A 16,889-nucleotide genomic window follows, 5' to 3' on the forward strand; every position below is an offset into this window, starting at 1 on the left:
GCCCTGGTTAACTCTCGAACCATTGGCTAATTTGTATATCTACCTTCCAAAATAGTGAGCTACTCAAGAGCAGAAACCTGTCCTATTTGTTTAGTTTTTTGTTTTGTTTCTTCCCTGTGTCCTCAGTAAGACATCTGGTGTGTAGTAGAGATAACAGCACTTGATGAAGGAATAGACCAGTAAATGGTACTTCTCTTCCTCATCTGAACATAATATTGTGTTTTGACCTAGGTTAACAACTACCTCGTCCTGACACTTGACCAACATGGATTTCAGCAAATGCCTCTACAATATTGGGGAACAGCTGGACAGTGACGAACTGGCCTCCCTCAAATTCCTGAGCTTGGACTACATCCCACAGAAGAAGCAGGAGCCCATCAAGGATCCCTTGATGTTATTCCAGAGACTCCAGGAAAAGAGAATGTTGGAGGAAAGCAACCTGTTCTTTTTGAAGGAGCTGCTTTTCCGAATTAATAGACTGGATCTGCTGATGACCTACCTGGACACCAGCAAGGAAGACATGCAGCAGGAGCTTCAGATACCAGGCAGAGCCCAGATCTCTGCCTACAGGTGGGGAGGATCTCCACGGTTCAGGCACTGGGAGGCGTGGGTGCAGTGGATGCGTGTCTGTGGGCAGGGCTGCTTGCGGCTGTCTGTGTGGTATGACTTTGGAAGTTCCTTGAAGATGTCCCACCAGGGCCAGATAGAGAAATTTAGAGAACTTGTATATAATTCAGTAAAAAAGTGAAGGCAGAAAATTAAAAAAAAAAAAAAAGTGTTTCCAAAGTGCAACGTTACCTGTAGGTGTGCTAAAATTAGAACAGTCGTCTGCTGGATGTTCTCTCTGTCTACCCTTCTGTTGCCTCTGCTCGGTTGATGTCTACATCGCGCGCTTACTTTGCTTATTTCTGGATGAAGCATCGCCCCTGCTTACCTGAAATCCCCCTCCACCTGCTTGTGGATGACTATGGAAACGCTCAGTGGGGTTTTAGGTTTTTATTTCACACTGAAAAACTTGCATCACAGTGTCCTCCAGAGAGAGGGATGTGCGGCCAGTATCCTGGACCAGCCAGGCTGTACCCCACAAGGACTGCCGAGTCCCTGGGGGCCCAGCTGCTGCCAGGAGAATGGTGGTAACTTCAGTCATCTGTCCTGCCCAACACCTTGCAGCTGGGTCTCTCCCTGCCTGTGGGATAGCGGGTACCCAGGGGTGATAACAAGCCATGTTCTGTTACGTTTTTATGAATTGGTAACAGATTTCTTTGTGTGTGTGTGTGTGTGTGTGTGTGCAAAAAGGTGATTTTATTAAAATATGGGCAGAAGGGGCTGCATGGGGTGAGTGATCATATATATAGGTAATAGACTTTAAAAACAGAAACACACTACCAACTTCTGTCTTTTAACATGCCCTGTTATCAGATACTCCCTAAAGTTATTTTTAGCTTCCCTTCTGAAAACTTCTACTCAAGCCTTAGCTGTGGCCCATTTCACCGGTCTCTTCTTTCTTGTCAATAATGATGGCATGTGTGTGACAGTAAGTCCTCACAGCCAGGGCTGTGAAAGCCACTATCCTCTACTTTTGTGGCCTATTTTTAAAAAAGATTTTATTTATTTATTCATGAGAGACAGAGAGAGAGAGAGAGAGAGAGAGAGAGGCAGAGACACAGGCAGAGGGAGAAGCAGGCTCCATGCAGGGAGCCCGATGTGGGACTCCATCCTGGGTCTCCAGGATCAGGCCCTGGGCTGAAGGCAGCGCCAAACTGCTGAGCCACCCAGGCTACCCTAGCGTGGCCTATTTGTGAATATAAATGTCTCTACCATGTTAAGCTGCCCAGTTTGTGGGACATTGTTACGGCAGCCTTAGGAAACTCATACACCCAGGACATCTCTTTTGCCACTTAAAATCAAAATTCTCAAGAAGCTCTAAGTAGAGAAACATATGATAAGGAACATGCCAAATCTTGGGTCTCTGAGACTATGGGCCAGGACATTCACGAATGTTTTTGTGTTGTTATTTTCCTTTACATAATAGTGGAAGGTTTGCTAACTTATTGAACTTTCCTTTGCTCCTTCAACAAATGTATCTCAAGAACTTATCATAGATGAAAAAATAATAATGCCTGTTGTGTATTGAACACTTAGCGTGTTGCCAGTTGGCTTCAACACGTCAGATAAACTTGTTCGTATTATTCTTAATATGTCCCAGTGGTATATAGTATTATCTACAAGTTTACAGATGAGGGAAAAGAGCGCATAACACGTCCAAAGTCACACGGCTCTGAGATGATGGAACCAGAGTTCCGAAATCAGTAGTCTAGGCCCCCTGCACTTACATACTTCACCTCGTGACCCCCTGGGCTTATGGAAACAAAAAGGGCACGAACCCTCCTCTCAAGGGGCTCAGAGGGCTTCCAAAGCAGACAATTACAACATGTATGTAAACTTTCTGGGGATACAAGGCACCGTGGGGTGAATGCATTCTCAAGCATACTCGGGCGGGACTCAAGCTTAGTGGGTGACTCTGTGTCTGCGGATGGACAAGGGAATGGGGATGTGAAAGCATAGATAAAGGTGGGGACAGGACAGCTGGGTGTGTTTGGGGGGTGGAGGGGGACTGGTGGTGAGGAGTCGCTAGAGAAGCTGAGGGGGTAGGCTGGACTCGCTGCACAGAGGTCTGTATTCCGGAACTGAGTGTTGAGCCTTCCTGTGGAAGTTGACAGCTAGGAGAGCGCTAACAAGTTTTAATCAAGGAAGTGATGATCCAGTTTGCATGTTGAAAAGCATAATTTCCAAAATAAAACTTTCATTTTTTTCTACTGCAATAAGTGACTTTATAGTGGAGGACCAAGGAAAAACAAAATTCATCTCACTGAAATTAACTGTGTGGCATAGTCAGTGGAACTGCAAATTCTGTTAAGGGTGGAGCATTGGGGCATGAGTCAGTAGTCTGTTATGTCCCTGCAGCAGCCTCTTTCCAAAGATTCAACTCATAAAGTATGTCATTAGCTGTCTTTAAGGAGTGGTGACCAGAATCAAGTTTCCACTGCAACTCCTTTTGTCAAATGGGAAATTATCTGAGAAGCCATTTCTAAAGTGTCTCCATTTCCCACCACAGGGTCATGCTTTTTCAGATTTCAGAAGATGTAAGCAAATTGGAATTGAAATCCTTTAAGTTTCTCTTGAGCCGGGAGATCTCCAGATGTAAATTGGATGATGATTTGGTAAGCCCTGGTGATGTTTCACCAAGATCTGGTCCTGAGGTTGGGCCAGTCAGTGGGGACTGCTGCGACTGGAGAGAGGGCTGGTCCAGTAAAAGCAACCTGGACTCTCACTTTTTAACTAGGGGAAAGGAAAATGTTGTTGGGCCCCAGTGTTGCAGATACAATTCCTTTGTATACTGTGAAGTACTGCTCACATTAATTATCAGGAGCAGGGCAGAGTCAGTAGCTCGGAAAGAAGACTGGTGGTGGAAGCATAGCCCAATGTGGGGAAGGACTGTGGTGAGCTGGAGACATCTTCCCACTTCTGCAGTCTCTGAAACCACCTGGGACCTGAAACTCTGTATATGTGCATGTGCGTGTGCATGCATGTGTGTACGTGTGTGTGTGTGTGAGTGTGTGTGTGTGAACGTGGGACTGGAGGTGGATCAGGGACCAGAGGCAGTGTCAGGAGAGACGCAGCTCCCAGGGCTGTCACTATGGGGACCAGGCTACCTTGTCTCAGCCATGCACCTCAAGCTGTTTCACAACTTCACCTAATGGTGTCCATGGCTGATTTCAGCACAGGGCTTGGGGCCTGGGTGACACCTGATGTCACTTTTCCTCTACCTTCTCATTTCTGTCTTCTTGGGCCATACAACACAGAATTGCTTCACTAGTGCTCTACTGGCTTTATAAGACTGGGATGTCCTGTCAGGAGGGTTAGTTTGGGAAACTAGAGTAGGCCCTCTGTTTGGAGAAAGTGGAATGAATGAATGAATGAAAGAAAGAAAGAAAGAAAGAAAGAGAGAGAGAGAGAGAGAGAAAGAAAGAAAGAAAGAAAGAAAGAAAGAAAGAAAGAAAGAAAGAAAGAGAGAGAAAGAAAGAAAGAAAGAAAAAGAAAGAAAGAAAGAAGAAAGAAAGAAAGAAAGAAAGAAAGAAAGAAAGAAAGAAAGAAAGAAAGAAAGAAAATCTAATCTAAAAACCAGTATGTCTCAATCCAGTCTTCCAACTTTACTTCTCTTCCTTCTAGAACTTGCTTGATATTTTCATAGAGATGGAGAAGAGGGTCATTCTAGGGGAAAGAAATTTGGACACCCTGAAAAGAATCTGTGACCAAATCAACAAAAGCCTGCTGAAGAAAATCACAGATTACGAAGAATTAAACAGAGGTAGAAATAACTTGACTACTGTGAATTAGCAAAATGTATTCTTAAATTGACAGATCCCTCTGTCACAATTATTTCTAATCAAATGTTTCTTTTTTAATTCAGAGCAAACAATGAACCTTCAAAGAAGTCTAGATGAAATTTCAAATGGTAATATGAAATATGTTAAGACTTATTCAGTTAATTTATTATCAGATACCCCCATTGCTTCCTCTCCCCACAACCTTCTATCACGTCCACATCTTAATGGACGTGATACCTACTACCAAGTAGGCGGCTTGGTGCCTACTTGTCACTCTCTACATGTTGAAAGATACACAACTATTGTCAAAAGACATAGGCCTTCAGCCCCAGGCTGACAAGTTTAAAATAGGTGAAGAGTTAGTAAAACAATTTTTATTCTGTGGACTGCAAGGATATTATGTTCAAGGTAGTCCATGAATTTTCATTTTAAAGGGGACCTTATGGTATCCTTGGTGCTATGTGTTTCTTTACCAAAATACCCTCCCTTCTATGTCTCATTCCAGATATGTCTCAGTTGCCTATAAGGGAGGGATCCGTGAAGATATTGCCAATGTCGGACTCTCTAGGAGAACAGGACTATGAATCAGAGGTGTGTAGAAATTCAGACTCCTTTTTCTCTTTGGATTGCAGATTCTAGTTCTTGTATTCCTTAGCTTTCAAGTTTCCAGATAAACTAGTAAGAGGCAGATGCTTCCTGGAAATTTTGAGAAGTATAGAAAATTTTCACAAACAGACAAATTTAACATGTGATTTTCTTAAGTTTTAAAAGTAACAAGCATTAAAATTTTATTTTAAATCCAAAGACAAAGGCATTGGAATAGTTGGAGGGCTGAGGAATCGAGAAGCCTCCTGGCAACCCTTTCAGCATCTGCCCTGCTGAAGCGGGAGAAGGCTTTGGGAGAAAAGTGTAGTGGGACTGGGAAAAGCAAAGCCTTTTCTTTTAGGGTGACATTTCAAAACTGTTTCTCTGTGCTGATTTAGGGGTAAGCAACAAATACTCATGATCTAGCCGTCTCTATGTTCTCATCTCAATGAGCTGGGGAAAGAATCGCCTTTCTAGACATAATCATTTGGGTTTATTAACCGTCAAAGATTCACCAACCACATTTTGATCCATTAGCCCTTTTTACTTCCTCTCTGTGGCAGGAAGCAGAGGAAAACCTGAATGCTACCTGTCCAGGGGGAGACTTGAAATTAAACTGAGAGAGACCAGTTATGAGTGGGCTCCTGAGCAAATCACCAGACCTACCTAGCCCTGAAAATCGAGGATTGACCAAAGTCATGTCGCACTTTGCAAATAGTAAAGCACTCTACTGAGTGTTCATGTCCCCACTGAACAGCTAACCGTCCTGAGTGCCAGAAAGATTAGGTAATTGCACAAAGTCTTAAGATTATTAAGTAGTAGAACCAGGAATTTGAGCCTTTAGTGTGGAGCCCTTTTCTCTACCTCGAGGAGTTGCATGGGTTTCCCAGTAAATGCTGAGTATCTCAGCATTGAAACAACCCTGGGAAAGTCAGGACACAGGATACTGTAACCTGCAGTTAGGCAAGACCTGCCTGGCTAGTACATCTCTCTCTTTCAGTCCCTGTGGTCCTGAGAGCCAAATTAAGTCATTGGCTTTCAAAATCCTCAGACCGTACGATGTCATGTGTGAAGGGCAGGCCCTGGGCTGTTAGCCTAGAAACATAGATGAGTTGACTAGATGGCCAGTGGAAGCATGAGGTGACAATAGGCAGCCCAGAGACAGCATTAAGACATTCATCCACTCAGCATTTTCCTGATTGAATGCTCACAAATTAATACAGTCTAGTTCCTGGCACAGCTGTTAGTTGTCTTGAGCAGAAACAAGAACAAATGGTGAAAATATGTTATGATGACAACAGTGTTAATATATGTGCAAAGTGCTCAAGAGGCCCAAGTACTGGGACACTGATTTTACACACAACTGTGGGGCAGAAATGTGGGGATTCCGTGTCAAAGGAACAGGTGGAAACTAATTCACCAGAGAAATAATGTCAAGTTGGGGTAGGGCCATGGAAAGTGCACTTGTGTCCCCGTTTGGCTAAGAGGACAGCCTCACTTCTTACTAGGGAGTTATTTGTTCACATCCCAAGTGTTTGACTCACAGAGTCAGCTCTTGGGCTGGATTTTTGTTTTCCAGACATCGGACAAAGTTTACCGAATGAAAAGCAAACCTCGAGGATATTGTTTGATCTTCAACAATTATGATTTTAGTGTAGCACGGAGGGAAGTGCCCAAACTTCAGAGCATTAAGGATAGGAATGGAACAGACTTGGATGCAGGTACAGTAGAACCCTGAAAAGAAGTGAAATATTTCTAATATATAAGTTTTTTAATCAAAAGGTGAGAACAAAAATTGTACCAACAGGGCCTCATGTTTCAGAAAAAAAATGAATGTAATCATATTTCCTTGTGGAAATGAAGAACATTTTTATATATTTTCTGCTTTTGTTTTATTAACTACTTTTTAAACCAAAGTAATGTATATAAGACAAAATATCAAGTCTTATTAAAAGGCTTATAATAAAAAGCAGCAATAATAAGCTTTGCTTTTAATTCAACTTAATGAATAGTGCTTCTGTAGAATGTATTAAGTATTAGGAGAAAACATTGCCTTGGGACCAAGACCACATATAGAAGTTGCATTTACAAAGTTGGATAGATGAAATTGCGAATCTTTAATAGAAATAGCATTTCCAAATATTAAACTGCCAGATATTCTTTTGCTCAGCCTATTTAGGAGGAACAACTTATAAGAGAACTTTTAAGAACTTACAAGTTAAATGAAAACTTATGAGAACATAAATTAAATGAGAAAAGAATTTGCAACAGGTGAACATGGAAATGGCTACTACTAAAAGTAATAAATAGAAATAATCCAACCCAACAAATGGATTTTTGAAAATGGTGTTTATGAGTCATAACATTAAGAAATGATTTATTTTTTTAACTGAATAAAACTTAGAAAATTAGTGTAGGTTGATTTTAATCACCAAGACTCTGCTAATGGTCTCTGTTAACAGTTTATTCAAGCAAATTTATTCTAAGATTTCCAAAGCCACAGAGCTTAAGTCCATTTACTATATCAGTCCTTATTATACACCTTGGTATTGAAGAAAAGATTTCAGACCTTTGATTTCCATTCATTTACTATTAAAACAATTTTTTTTGAGAGAGACAGAGAGAAAGAGAGGCATGCAAGCTGTGTGTGTGTGTGTGTGTGTGTGTGTGTGTGTGTGTGTGTGAGGGGTCAAAGGGAGAGGGACAGAGAGAATCTTGAGCAGACTCCACATCCAGTGTGGAAACCAATGCAGGGCTCCATGTCATGACTCTGGGATCATGACCTGAACTGAAATCAAGAGTTGGACACTTAACCGACTGAGCCACCCAAGCTTCTCACTATCAAAATTCTTATTAAAATAATATTTGATTGTATTTCTGGCCTTTTGGTCAAAGGGTAGGTACAGAGTTGCAGAAAAATCTAGACATCTAATGTGCAACATTATTATAGTTAATAATACTGTATTGAATACTAGAAATATGCTAAGTGTTCTCATCAACATACACACACACACACACACAAAGGGTAATTAAGTATGTGAGGAGATGTTATTAGCTTGACTGTGGTAATCACTTCACTGTGTATATACAATTTTTAGGTAAAGAAATGAGTCAGGCACCTTGAAAATGTTGAAAGACTTTGACTAGATCTTAGAGAACTTGGGCAAAAATAAGCTTATGCATATAGAAAACAAACCAATGAAAAAATACAGCAATTACTAATTCCAGGAAAGACAAAAAATTTAATAAGGAAGGAAACATAATTAAAGAATATTGTATTTACATAGTACTATTGATTCAACTAAAATTTGTGAACAATATAAGAGCATCAAATGCTCATCCTCCATAATAGAAACTCAATACAAGTCTAAAATTTCACATGATGAGATGAGCACTGGGCGTTATATTTTGGCAAATTCAATTTAAATAAAATTAAATCTGAAACACATGGGTGGCTCAGTGGTTGAGCGTCTATCTTTGGCTGAAGTCATGATCCTGGAATCCTGAGATGAAGTCCCATATCAGGGTCCCACAGGGAGCCTGCTTCTCCCTCTGCCTATGTCTCTGCCTCTGTGTGTGTGTGTCTCATGAATAAATAAATAAAATCTTTTAAAAAATTAAATTAAATCCTCTATGAAAAAAAGTCTAAAATGTATAAATAAATACCTGATTTTTCAAACGTTCATATCTTGTATTTTTTTATTTAAAGATTTATTTATTTGAGAGAGGGAGAGAGAGCACGAGTGAGGGGAAGAGCAGAGGGAGAAGGACAAGCAGACTCCATGCTAAGTAGGGAGCCTGATCTCAGGACCCTGAGATCATGACCTGAGCTGAAATCAAGTCAGATTCTCAACCAAGTTAGCCACCCAGGTGCCCCGCATATCTTGTATTTTGATAAACAATTTTGAGAGAGTTCAAGATAAAATAAGTATGAATCTTCTATTATTTTTTTTTGTTTTTTGTTCTGATTATGTAATACAATCATTATTTAGATTGGTTTGGTAGTAAGCCTAAATAATAGCTTACCCATCTTATATAGACTAGTCAAAAAAGACAGAAAGCTAACAATAGCACTCTCTCCCCTTTATCATTTGCCTCAGGACTGGAAATGTTTTCAACTGGGGACAGTAAGTATCAGAAAACTATGAAATTCAGCCAGGAATATAAAGGGTCTTATTCTTCAGTTCTGGTTCAAATTCTTAATCTGATCATTGCTCTCTCTAGCTCCGGACTATGGTTTGGGATTTACTTTGGTGTGATATGACTTTTCTTATTTCATTTTTCAGATGCGTTGAGTAAGACCTTTAGTGAGCTTCATTTTGAGATAGTGCATTTCAAAGATGCTACAGCAAAGAAAATCTGTGAAGTTCTGCAATCCTACCAAAGCATGGACCACAGTAGCAAGGATTGCTTCATCTGCTGCATCCTCTCCCATGGAGACAAGGGCATCATCTATGGCTCTGATGGGCAGGAAGCCCCTATCTATGAGCTGACCTCTTACTTCACTGGTTCAAAGTGCCCTTCCCTTGCAGGCAAGCCCAAAATCTTTTTTATTCAGGCTTGTCAAGGGGATAAATACCAGAAAGGAATAGCTGTTGAGACTGACTCTGAACAGAAGGAAGCCTATTTAGAAATGGACTCATCATATCAGAAGAGATATATCCCAGAGGATGCTGACTTTCTGCTGGGGATGGCCACTGTGAACAACTGTGTTTCCTACCGAAACCCCATGGAGGGGACATGGTATATACAATCACTTTGCCAGAGCCTAAGAGAAAGATGTCCTAGGTAATTTTTGGCTACTCTGCCCTTTACTCATTTCAAATATCTAGTTATGGATTACATAGTTGTGCTTCCCAGGTCAGTTGCAAAGTGGGAGAGGGGGTAAGTGCTCACATCTTTAGTTCATAGATGGAAAAAAACTGAGATACTTACTGCAGAGTTTCTTTTATTTAGTGCCCGAAAGGACAGTCAGAGTGTCACAAAACAGGGAATGATGTAAAATCAGTGCAGCTCTGTTCTTAGGCAGAAACATAACTGAGCCAACGCAACTAGTTTTGGAAGTCTTCCAAGAAGGTAATAATCCATTTCAATGTTTAACATCCTCCAACTCTGTTAAAGTTCTATAATAGCTAACCGACCCTCTTGGTGTGTTGTGAGAGAAAAGTACCAAAGAATAGTAATTCTTTATATTCCCACTAATTTGGTCTGATGTGAAACCACAATATGTGGGAAAACATCCTTCCTTCATTTATTATACTGTATGTTTCCTTTAGCTAAAGGATGGTTTTGTAGTCACAGTTCACCCAAGCGCACACCTGACAGATGAATAGCAAGAAGTCTTCTAGCTCTATATCTCATCATGCTTTAAGCGTATGAAGAGTAAGAATTTCCCATGGCAGATAAAGGAATGAGTCATAACATCAACATCATGTCTTTCTCTTGTAAGTTAAACCACCAATCCTACAGAGGTGGATGAACAGGTTGCCCAGCTCACCTGATAAAGATAGGCTGGGGAGAAAGGGGGGAGTAGCTGCAGGAGACATTGGATTTTTCCTTGCCCAAAGAAATCATAGATGATCACAGAAAGAGAGGATATTTGGGGACATTGAGGCGATTATGGGGGCAAATGACATAGTAGGAGGAAGAGTAAGGTACAAACAAGTCAGGGGGGAAAGAACCCAAATGTGATCCTGACCCTGAGGTTTCTGATGTTCGATAGAGATGTTGAGTAAACCAAAGATAAGTTTTTAAGCTCTAACGCTACTCCTTTACTGAAAAGCTTTGACACATCTTAGTTTAGCAACTTACGATTTCAAATGCCTGATGTTTTGAGGGAAGGAACAGTCACTAAGTACAGTGAATGAAAGGGTTTGCCAGTATTGTTCCCCAACAGATGGTCACGGTATTGTTGTTTTTTCAGGGGTGAAGATATTCTCACCATCCTTACCGAGGTGAACTTTGAAGTGAGCAATAAAGATGACAGGAAAAACATGGGAAAACAAATGCCACAACCAACTTTCACACTGAGAAAAAAACTCTTCTTCCCTCCTAATTGATGTTATTGTTCAGTTGCATAACACTATGCATAATTTATTTGTTTGTAAAATGCTGCTTTTTTTTTCTCTTTTTTTTTTGGATGGCAGGAAGGAGAGAGGATGAGAATCTGGACAACCTAATTCCTAGGCAAATTTAAGCCTAAATCTCTGGCTTTGCAGTAATAGCTAGAGATTTATAACCATAGGTATGATTTTAATTTTGATTCAATGAAGACGTTTTTTAAAAAACTCAGAGTAGATAAAAAAAAAAAAGGTTAAAGGTGTCATTCCAAAGCTTTAACCTGGAACACAGAATTAATGGCAGTGCAGAGATTTTATAAGGCATAAGAAGAGGGAGAATGGAGAAAGCAATTTCCCACTTGAGGCCTCAGAATAAGTGAATGCTGTTCAAGTACTGGGAAACAAAGTCAAGAAAACCATAATCTTCCCCCTTTCTGTGAAAGGGCTGATTCTTCATTCCGGGTTCCTATGAGAATTTGTCAGATTTAAACTTGCACTAATTGGATGTAATTCTATGGAGCAGAATGTGAGGTACAATTGTTAAGGGGTAATTTTGGGACTTTTTTTTTTTTAAGTAAACTCTATCCCTCTCATCCCCCCAACCCCCAATCCCATGACATGGGGCTAGAACTCACAACCCCAAGGTCAAGAGTCACACACTCTACCAAGTGAGCCAGCCAGGCACTCCTAAAATGTATTGTTTAAAAGGAGACAGCAAGGGCACCTGGGTGGCTCAGTGATTGAGCGTCTGCCTTTGACTCAGGTTGTGATCTCGGGGTCCTGGGATCAAGTCCCACATCTGGATCCCTGAAGGAAGCCTGCTTCTCTCTTTGCCTATGTTTCTGCTTCTCTCTGTGTGTCTCTTATGAATAAAGAAATAAAATTTTAAAATAAAAGAGAGAGAGACAGCAGGCCCCAAATGGAGTCACTTGTGCTAAATAAACCCCACGTCAGCAAACCAAGACTTAAATCCTAACTGAAATGAAGTTTCAGTTCCCCAGGAAGTAATCTTTAAGCAGTCAGCATGGAATTACCTACCTGGTCAGCACTGGTGAAATAATCCACTGGACAAACTCCTTCCATTCCCCTTAGGAAAGTGACTTAATGCAATTTGATCCTATTTGGTCTTTAAATTTACTCAGTTGAATTTCTATGCCTTGACAGTATGCTGGGGGATGCCAGTGACCCCCTCTCAAAGGACACTAAAGGAGATTTTTGTTATCTGACCTAGCTAGTAAAAAACCTCATGTGTAACGCTCCCACATCCAACCTGATCTCTTCTGACTTGTGTGATCTGCCATCCCAGAAACACATGAGCCTCCTCTCCTGAGCTATCAGGAAACCCTGCTTCAGTGGCAAAAGGCACCATAACTCTGTTTAGATTTAGATTTCACAAAATCTAGGAATTATTTTCCTTGTTCTTATTATTTATAAGTACCATTAAATCCACTTTTGAGGGGCACGAGGGTGATTCGGTTTAGCATCTGCCTCTGGGCTCAGGTCATGATCCCGGGGTCCTGGGATTGAATCCCACATAGGGCTCCCCACAGGGAATCTGCTTCTCCCTTTGCCTATGTCTCTGCCTCTCTCTGTGTGTCTCATGAATAAATAAATAAAATCTTAAAGAAAAATCCACTTTTGAAAGGACTGATGTTAAGAGCACATTAACTTTATGTTTTTGTACTTCCAGTCCCTCTCTTTCCAAGCCACCCTCTACACTAATTTAAAGGTTTTTTAAAATATAAATTTTTTATGTTTTGTTAGAGGCTGTTTCTAAGATATATACATGTTAGAATATATATCATGCTTCTGTATCACTTGATACTTGCTTTTTTGCTGATAGTATTGTACATTAATGTATTTGCATTAGCTCTTTCTTTATAACTTCATTTTATACAAAGTTGCCTTTTTTTAAAGAAATTTTTAATAATTTTTTCAATAATATTTTTAACAATAAAATAGAATTTTAACTTACTGGTGGTTGGAGATTGTTCTGTTTGTTTGTTTTGGCTTTGTTTTTTGCCATTGGCATCTCACAGGTGGAAAACATTTGGATCACAGATAGGTTTCATTTTAGCCTCCCAATGTTGGCTCACACAGTTGTATTTTTTTAAAAAACTGTTGCCTGTATTTAAAAATTGGGACATGTCACTTAAAAACCACAATACTTTCTTTTGAAAAATCAGAACATCCAATCAGAATATCTGATCCTATGCTTTTGTGTGCAACAATGGAATGGGTTCACCCAGTCCCCCATACCACCCTGCTCAATCCCCTATATTAAGGCTGCTGCCAATGGCCATTTATCACTGTGCGTGTTTGTGCGATTGTTTTTCCTTATGTCCAGTCCACTTCACTAATTTGCGTTGCTTGCCCTGTGGGCATTTGAATTCTGGTGATTATTTAGAGAAGGTGGCAAGAATTATCAGACACTTTCCCCAAATCATAGCATAAGGAATATGACTGAGAAGTAGAGCAGTGGGGACACATGTAAAAGAAAAGTTTTTTGGAATTGAATTAATAAATTATCATCTTGCTAGCTCAATGTCCCAGGGGCACAAAAGTTAAACTTCAAAATATAGTCAACATTTAACAGGGAGAAGCTCCTTAGATCAGTGTTTTCATAATGAAATACACAAATGTGGAAGAGAAAATAGTACAATGGCACAGAAAAAACTCAGATCCAGATATAGAGAACATCGCCTTTCAATGAAGTCTTGAAACTCTGTATAATTGAGATGAGAATTCAAACATTCCCAACCACTTAGAAGAAAGCAAATTGTGAAAAGACAAAAGTAGAACCAAGGCAACCCCGGAACTAAACCCATAATACACATTTATCAAGAAAATCTCACAAGAATTCTCTAAGCCTACAGAGATGGTGTTCCTACCATCTTTTGCCCTGGCTAACAATTTTTCTGCTCATAATTCTTATTTTTCATTGCTATAATCTTCTAAAGTATTAGAATAATCTTCATAACTAAAGGTTGACCTCCCAGATCGTTCTTCATAAATTTCTTCATTTTTGGCAATTATTTTCCTCCTATAAAAAAAAAAAAGAGAAGATGTATCACTATAGACTCAAAGGGTAGAAGGGGATGTAAGATATCTGGCGGGGAGAGAAATATGATTTTCATTCCTTCACTGGGGGCAGTTGGACACATTACTTGCAGTGGTTTTAAATTTAGTGAGATATGATATTTATTTATCAAAATCCCAGATGAGGAATATTTTGTTTAGGGGAAACAAAGTATGCCATCCCAAAATATATCACCTTGCAGATTGATTAGTTTGAATTAAAGTTATTTTAGCAATAACCAGTACAAGAAAGATACTCTGACCCTCCTTTGTCCCCCTGAAAGCCAGAAATAAAAGTACCGTCCCTATAGCAGGAGGTAAAGAGACATCCTTATCACCAGAAATAGGGAACTTAGGACTGAGAAGGCTGTATAAACAAACCTTGTTACTTCCTCATTAATTTACTACCCCAAGCCCAAATTTCCTTGTCTTGTCAATTCTTTACAGATTTATTGACTCTTGTCCAAAGGGTATGAAAGCAGCCTGCTTTGGTCACTTCTTTGAGTTTCATATTTTTATGAGCTCCTGTACATACAAAATTAAATTTGTTTTTCCCCTGTTAATCTGTCTCATGTCAGTTTAACTATTAGATTAGTCAAAAAACTTACAAGGGAAGAAAGGAAAATTTTACTCTCTTATACTACCAAATTAATGCAATGAATAGCTTCCCTTTATTAAAATATTGACCAAAATATATCTCAATGATTTAAAATTCATCTTCAGTATAATTTCTGACCTAAAGTTGATTTCCACAGGAACTAAATGCAGCTGTATCTAAGAGTAAACTACGGACATCTAAACCCCTAAACTCTCAGGGTACATGGTAAAAACTCAGAGCTCACATGGGTTGTCACAACAGTTTCCAATCATTTATTCATTAAACAAGTATTTATTAAATATGTACTACAGATTCCAACAATATGACATTCTGGAAAGGGCAAGACTACAGTAATGGTGAAAAGATCAGTAATTTACAGGAGATGGGAAGGGAAACAAAGAATGAATAGGTTGGAGGGCAGAGGACTTTAGGGATTTAAAATGCATTGACAGGACTGAATAAACCCAGAGACCCTTAGATAAATTTCACGTGCTTTTTTGCACTAAAGTTAAGAGTAGGTAAGGGAGAGGAGTCGAGACACATTCCCAGCTCCACTTCAGAGGAACTGTCTGACCTTAGCATGTGACTTCTGTGGCCAGGCTCTGAGTGAATATTTCCCTCCTGGAAGTAGCTGTGCCTTGACTTTATCAGGGAATACCTGGGTTCATCTTCATCTATTTTTCACCCAAACTCCCTCCCACTTTCTAAAGATAACTCAGCCATGTCTTTTTCAACAGTGTCATTCATACCTTAGATGAATGTTTTCTTCTGTCAGAAGCTGTATGGTATATTTAAACTTTTCTTCAGCTTCAGAAATCTTGATCTGGAGCATTTTCTCCAGATTTCCCACTGTAGCTTTCTGAAAGACATATACATTTTAATAGCTATCCTTCCCGAATCAGAGTCATCTGGAGCAGAGCTATATTGTAGAGCTGTACAGAAACCTGGATTCCTCTGCACAACCCCCATCCCCACTCCAGCTGGGACTTGCCTCTCTCTGGAGTTCCATCTGGGTTTGGTAGAGGGTCGTGTTAAGTGTTTCTAGGATAACAGCTTGTGTATTCAATTCTTCCTCCATGACCTGTGTAAGAAGAAACTGTTTCAGGACAACATGACAATGTCTACATGGCACCTGGACTAGAAGGTGAAGCATCAACTTTACTCCTTCTCTTACACTGTTCAGTCACTTCACCCTGTTAAGTCTATCTCCTCTGTGTCTTGCCCATCAATACTCCTCTCTTCAAACTCACTATTACTGTCTCAAAGCCAGCCCTCATTAGAGCTCTCATGGGTTGTCATGACAGCTATCAATCATTCATTCATTAAACCAAATATTTATTAACGGAAAGGCAAAACTATAGAGACAGTAAAAAGATGAGTGATTGCCAGGGTATGCAAGGGATAAATAGGTGGAGGACAGAGGACTTTTAAGTGAGGAAACTACTCTGTATGATATGGTATTTGGCATGATGGATTTGATGCACTTGACAAAATCCATAGAATTGAATACACAGAGAGTGAACCCTAATGTAATCTATGGACTTTAGTTAAAAGGAATGTATTAATAATGGTTCATCAACTGTAACAAAAGTACCACACTAATGCAAGATGTTAATAATAGAGAAAATTGGGGACACCTGGGTGGCTCAGTCAGTTAAGCGTCTGCCTACAGCTCAGTTCATGATCTCAGGGTCCTGGGATCAAGCCCTGCATTGGGCTCTCTGCTCCATGGGGAGTCTGCTTCTCCCTCTCCCTCTGCCTCTAGCTCTGCCTACTTGTGCTGCTCTCTCTCTCTTTCTGTCGAGTAAATAAATAAATAATTCTTTAAAAATAACAGAGAAAATTGTATGTTTGTGTTGGGAGAGAATATAGGGAATCTCTGCACTTTCTGCTTAATTTTTCAGTAAATCAAACATCGCTCTAAAAAACAGTGTTTTAATTAGGAAAAAATACTTTACTGCTGTAGGCACCAGGAATGTTATGATGAACAAGAAAAATAAAATTCCTACTATTAAGGATATACATTCTAGTGAGGGGATATAAAAATTAAATAGAAGTTAGTAAAATAATTGCATTAAAATTTTTAAAATAAACCAAGGATAAGATAGAAGATGAGTTTAAGTGCAGGGAAGGGATAAATATGGGCTCTACATTAGATAGATGTTGGATAGACTATAAAGA

The 16,889-nt window shown here is 39.7% G+C and overlaps 2 protein-coding genes across 7 annotated transcripts in view; one reads left to right on the forward strand and one right to left on the reverse strand.

Moving 5' to 3' along the window:
• The first annotated feature begins 257 nt into the window (after window positions 1-257).
• On the forward strand, window positions 258-11,034 carry CASP8 (caspase 8). The gene is made up of 8 exons (NM_001048029.1): window positions 258-570; window positions 3,116-3,221; window positions 4,231-4,369; window positions 4,472-4,516; window positions 4,894-4,979; window positions 6,553-6,694; window positions 9,260-9,761; window positions 10,897-11,034. The coding sequence occupies exons 1-8, from the start codon at window positions 266-268 to the stop codon at window positions 11,030-11,032; spliced, it is 1,461 nt and encodes a 486-aa protein (NP_001041494.1). The 5' UTR covers window positions 258-265; the 3' UTR covers window positions 11,033-11,034.
• A 2,702-nt stretch (window positions 11,035-13,736) lies between these two features.
• FLACC1 (flagellum associated containing coiled-coil domains 1) overlaps window positions 13,737-16,889 on the reverse strand; it is a 33,784-nt gene continuing 30,631 nt past the window's right edge. For all 6 annotated transcript variants that reach the window (XM_038585351.1, XM_038585353.1, XM_038585352.1 and 3 more), the window contains 3 exons: window positions 15,700-15,789; window positions 15,458-15,567; window positions 13,737-14,075 (listed from right to left, as the gene is read on the reverse strand). In XM_038585351.1, the coding sequence (XP_038441279.1) occupies window positions 13,964-14,075; window positions 15,458-15,567; window positions 15,700-15,789 (312 nt within the window). In that variant the 3' untranslated portion in view covers window positions 13,737-13,963. The remainder of the gene's footprint in view (window positions 14,076-15,457; window positions 15,568-15,699; window positions 15,790-16,889) is intronic.

This window comes from Canis lupus, chromosome 37 (assembly GCF_011100685.1).
Source record: "Canis lupus familiaris isolate Mischka breed German Shepherd chromosome 37, alternate assembly UU_Cfam_GSD_1.0, whole genome shotgun sequence".
NCBI classification, from domain to species: Eukaryota; Metazoa; Chordata; class Mammalia; order Carnivora; family Canidae; genus Canis; species Canis lupus.

What these genes read in the sequence shown, in the direction of transcription:
- CASP8 (NM_001048029.1), top strand. Translation starts at nt 266, where the DNA reads ATGGATTTCAGCAAATGCCTCTACAATATTGGGGAACAGCTGGACAGT. An exon ending in GTAAATTGGATGATGATTTG is followed by an intron (nt 3,222 to 4,230) that starts GTAAGCCCTGGT and finishes TCTTCCTTCTAG; the next exon opens with AACTTGCTTGATATTTTCAT. An exon ending in AACAGGACTATGAATCAGAG is followed by an intron (nt 4,980 to 6,552) that starts GTGTGTAGAAAT and finishes TTTGTTTTCCAG; the next exon opens with ACATCGGACAAAGTTTACCG.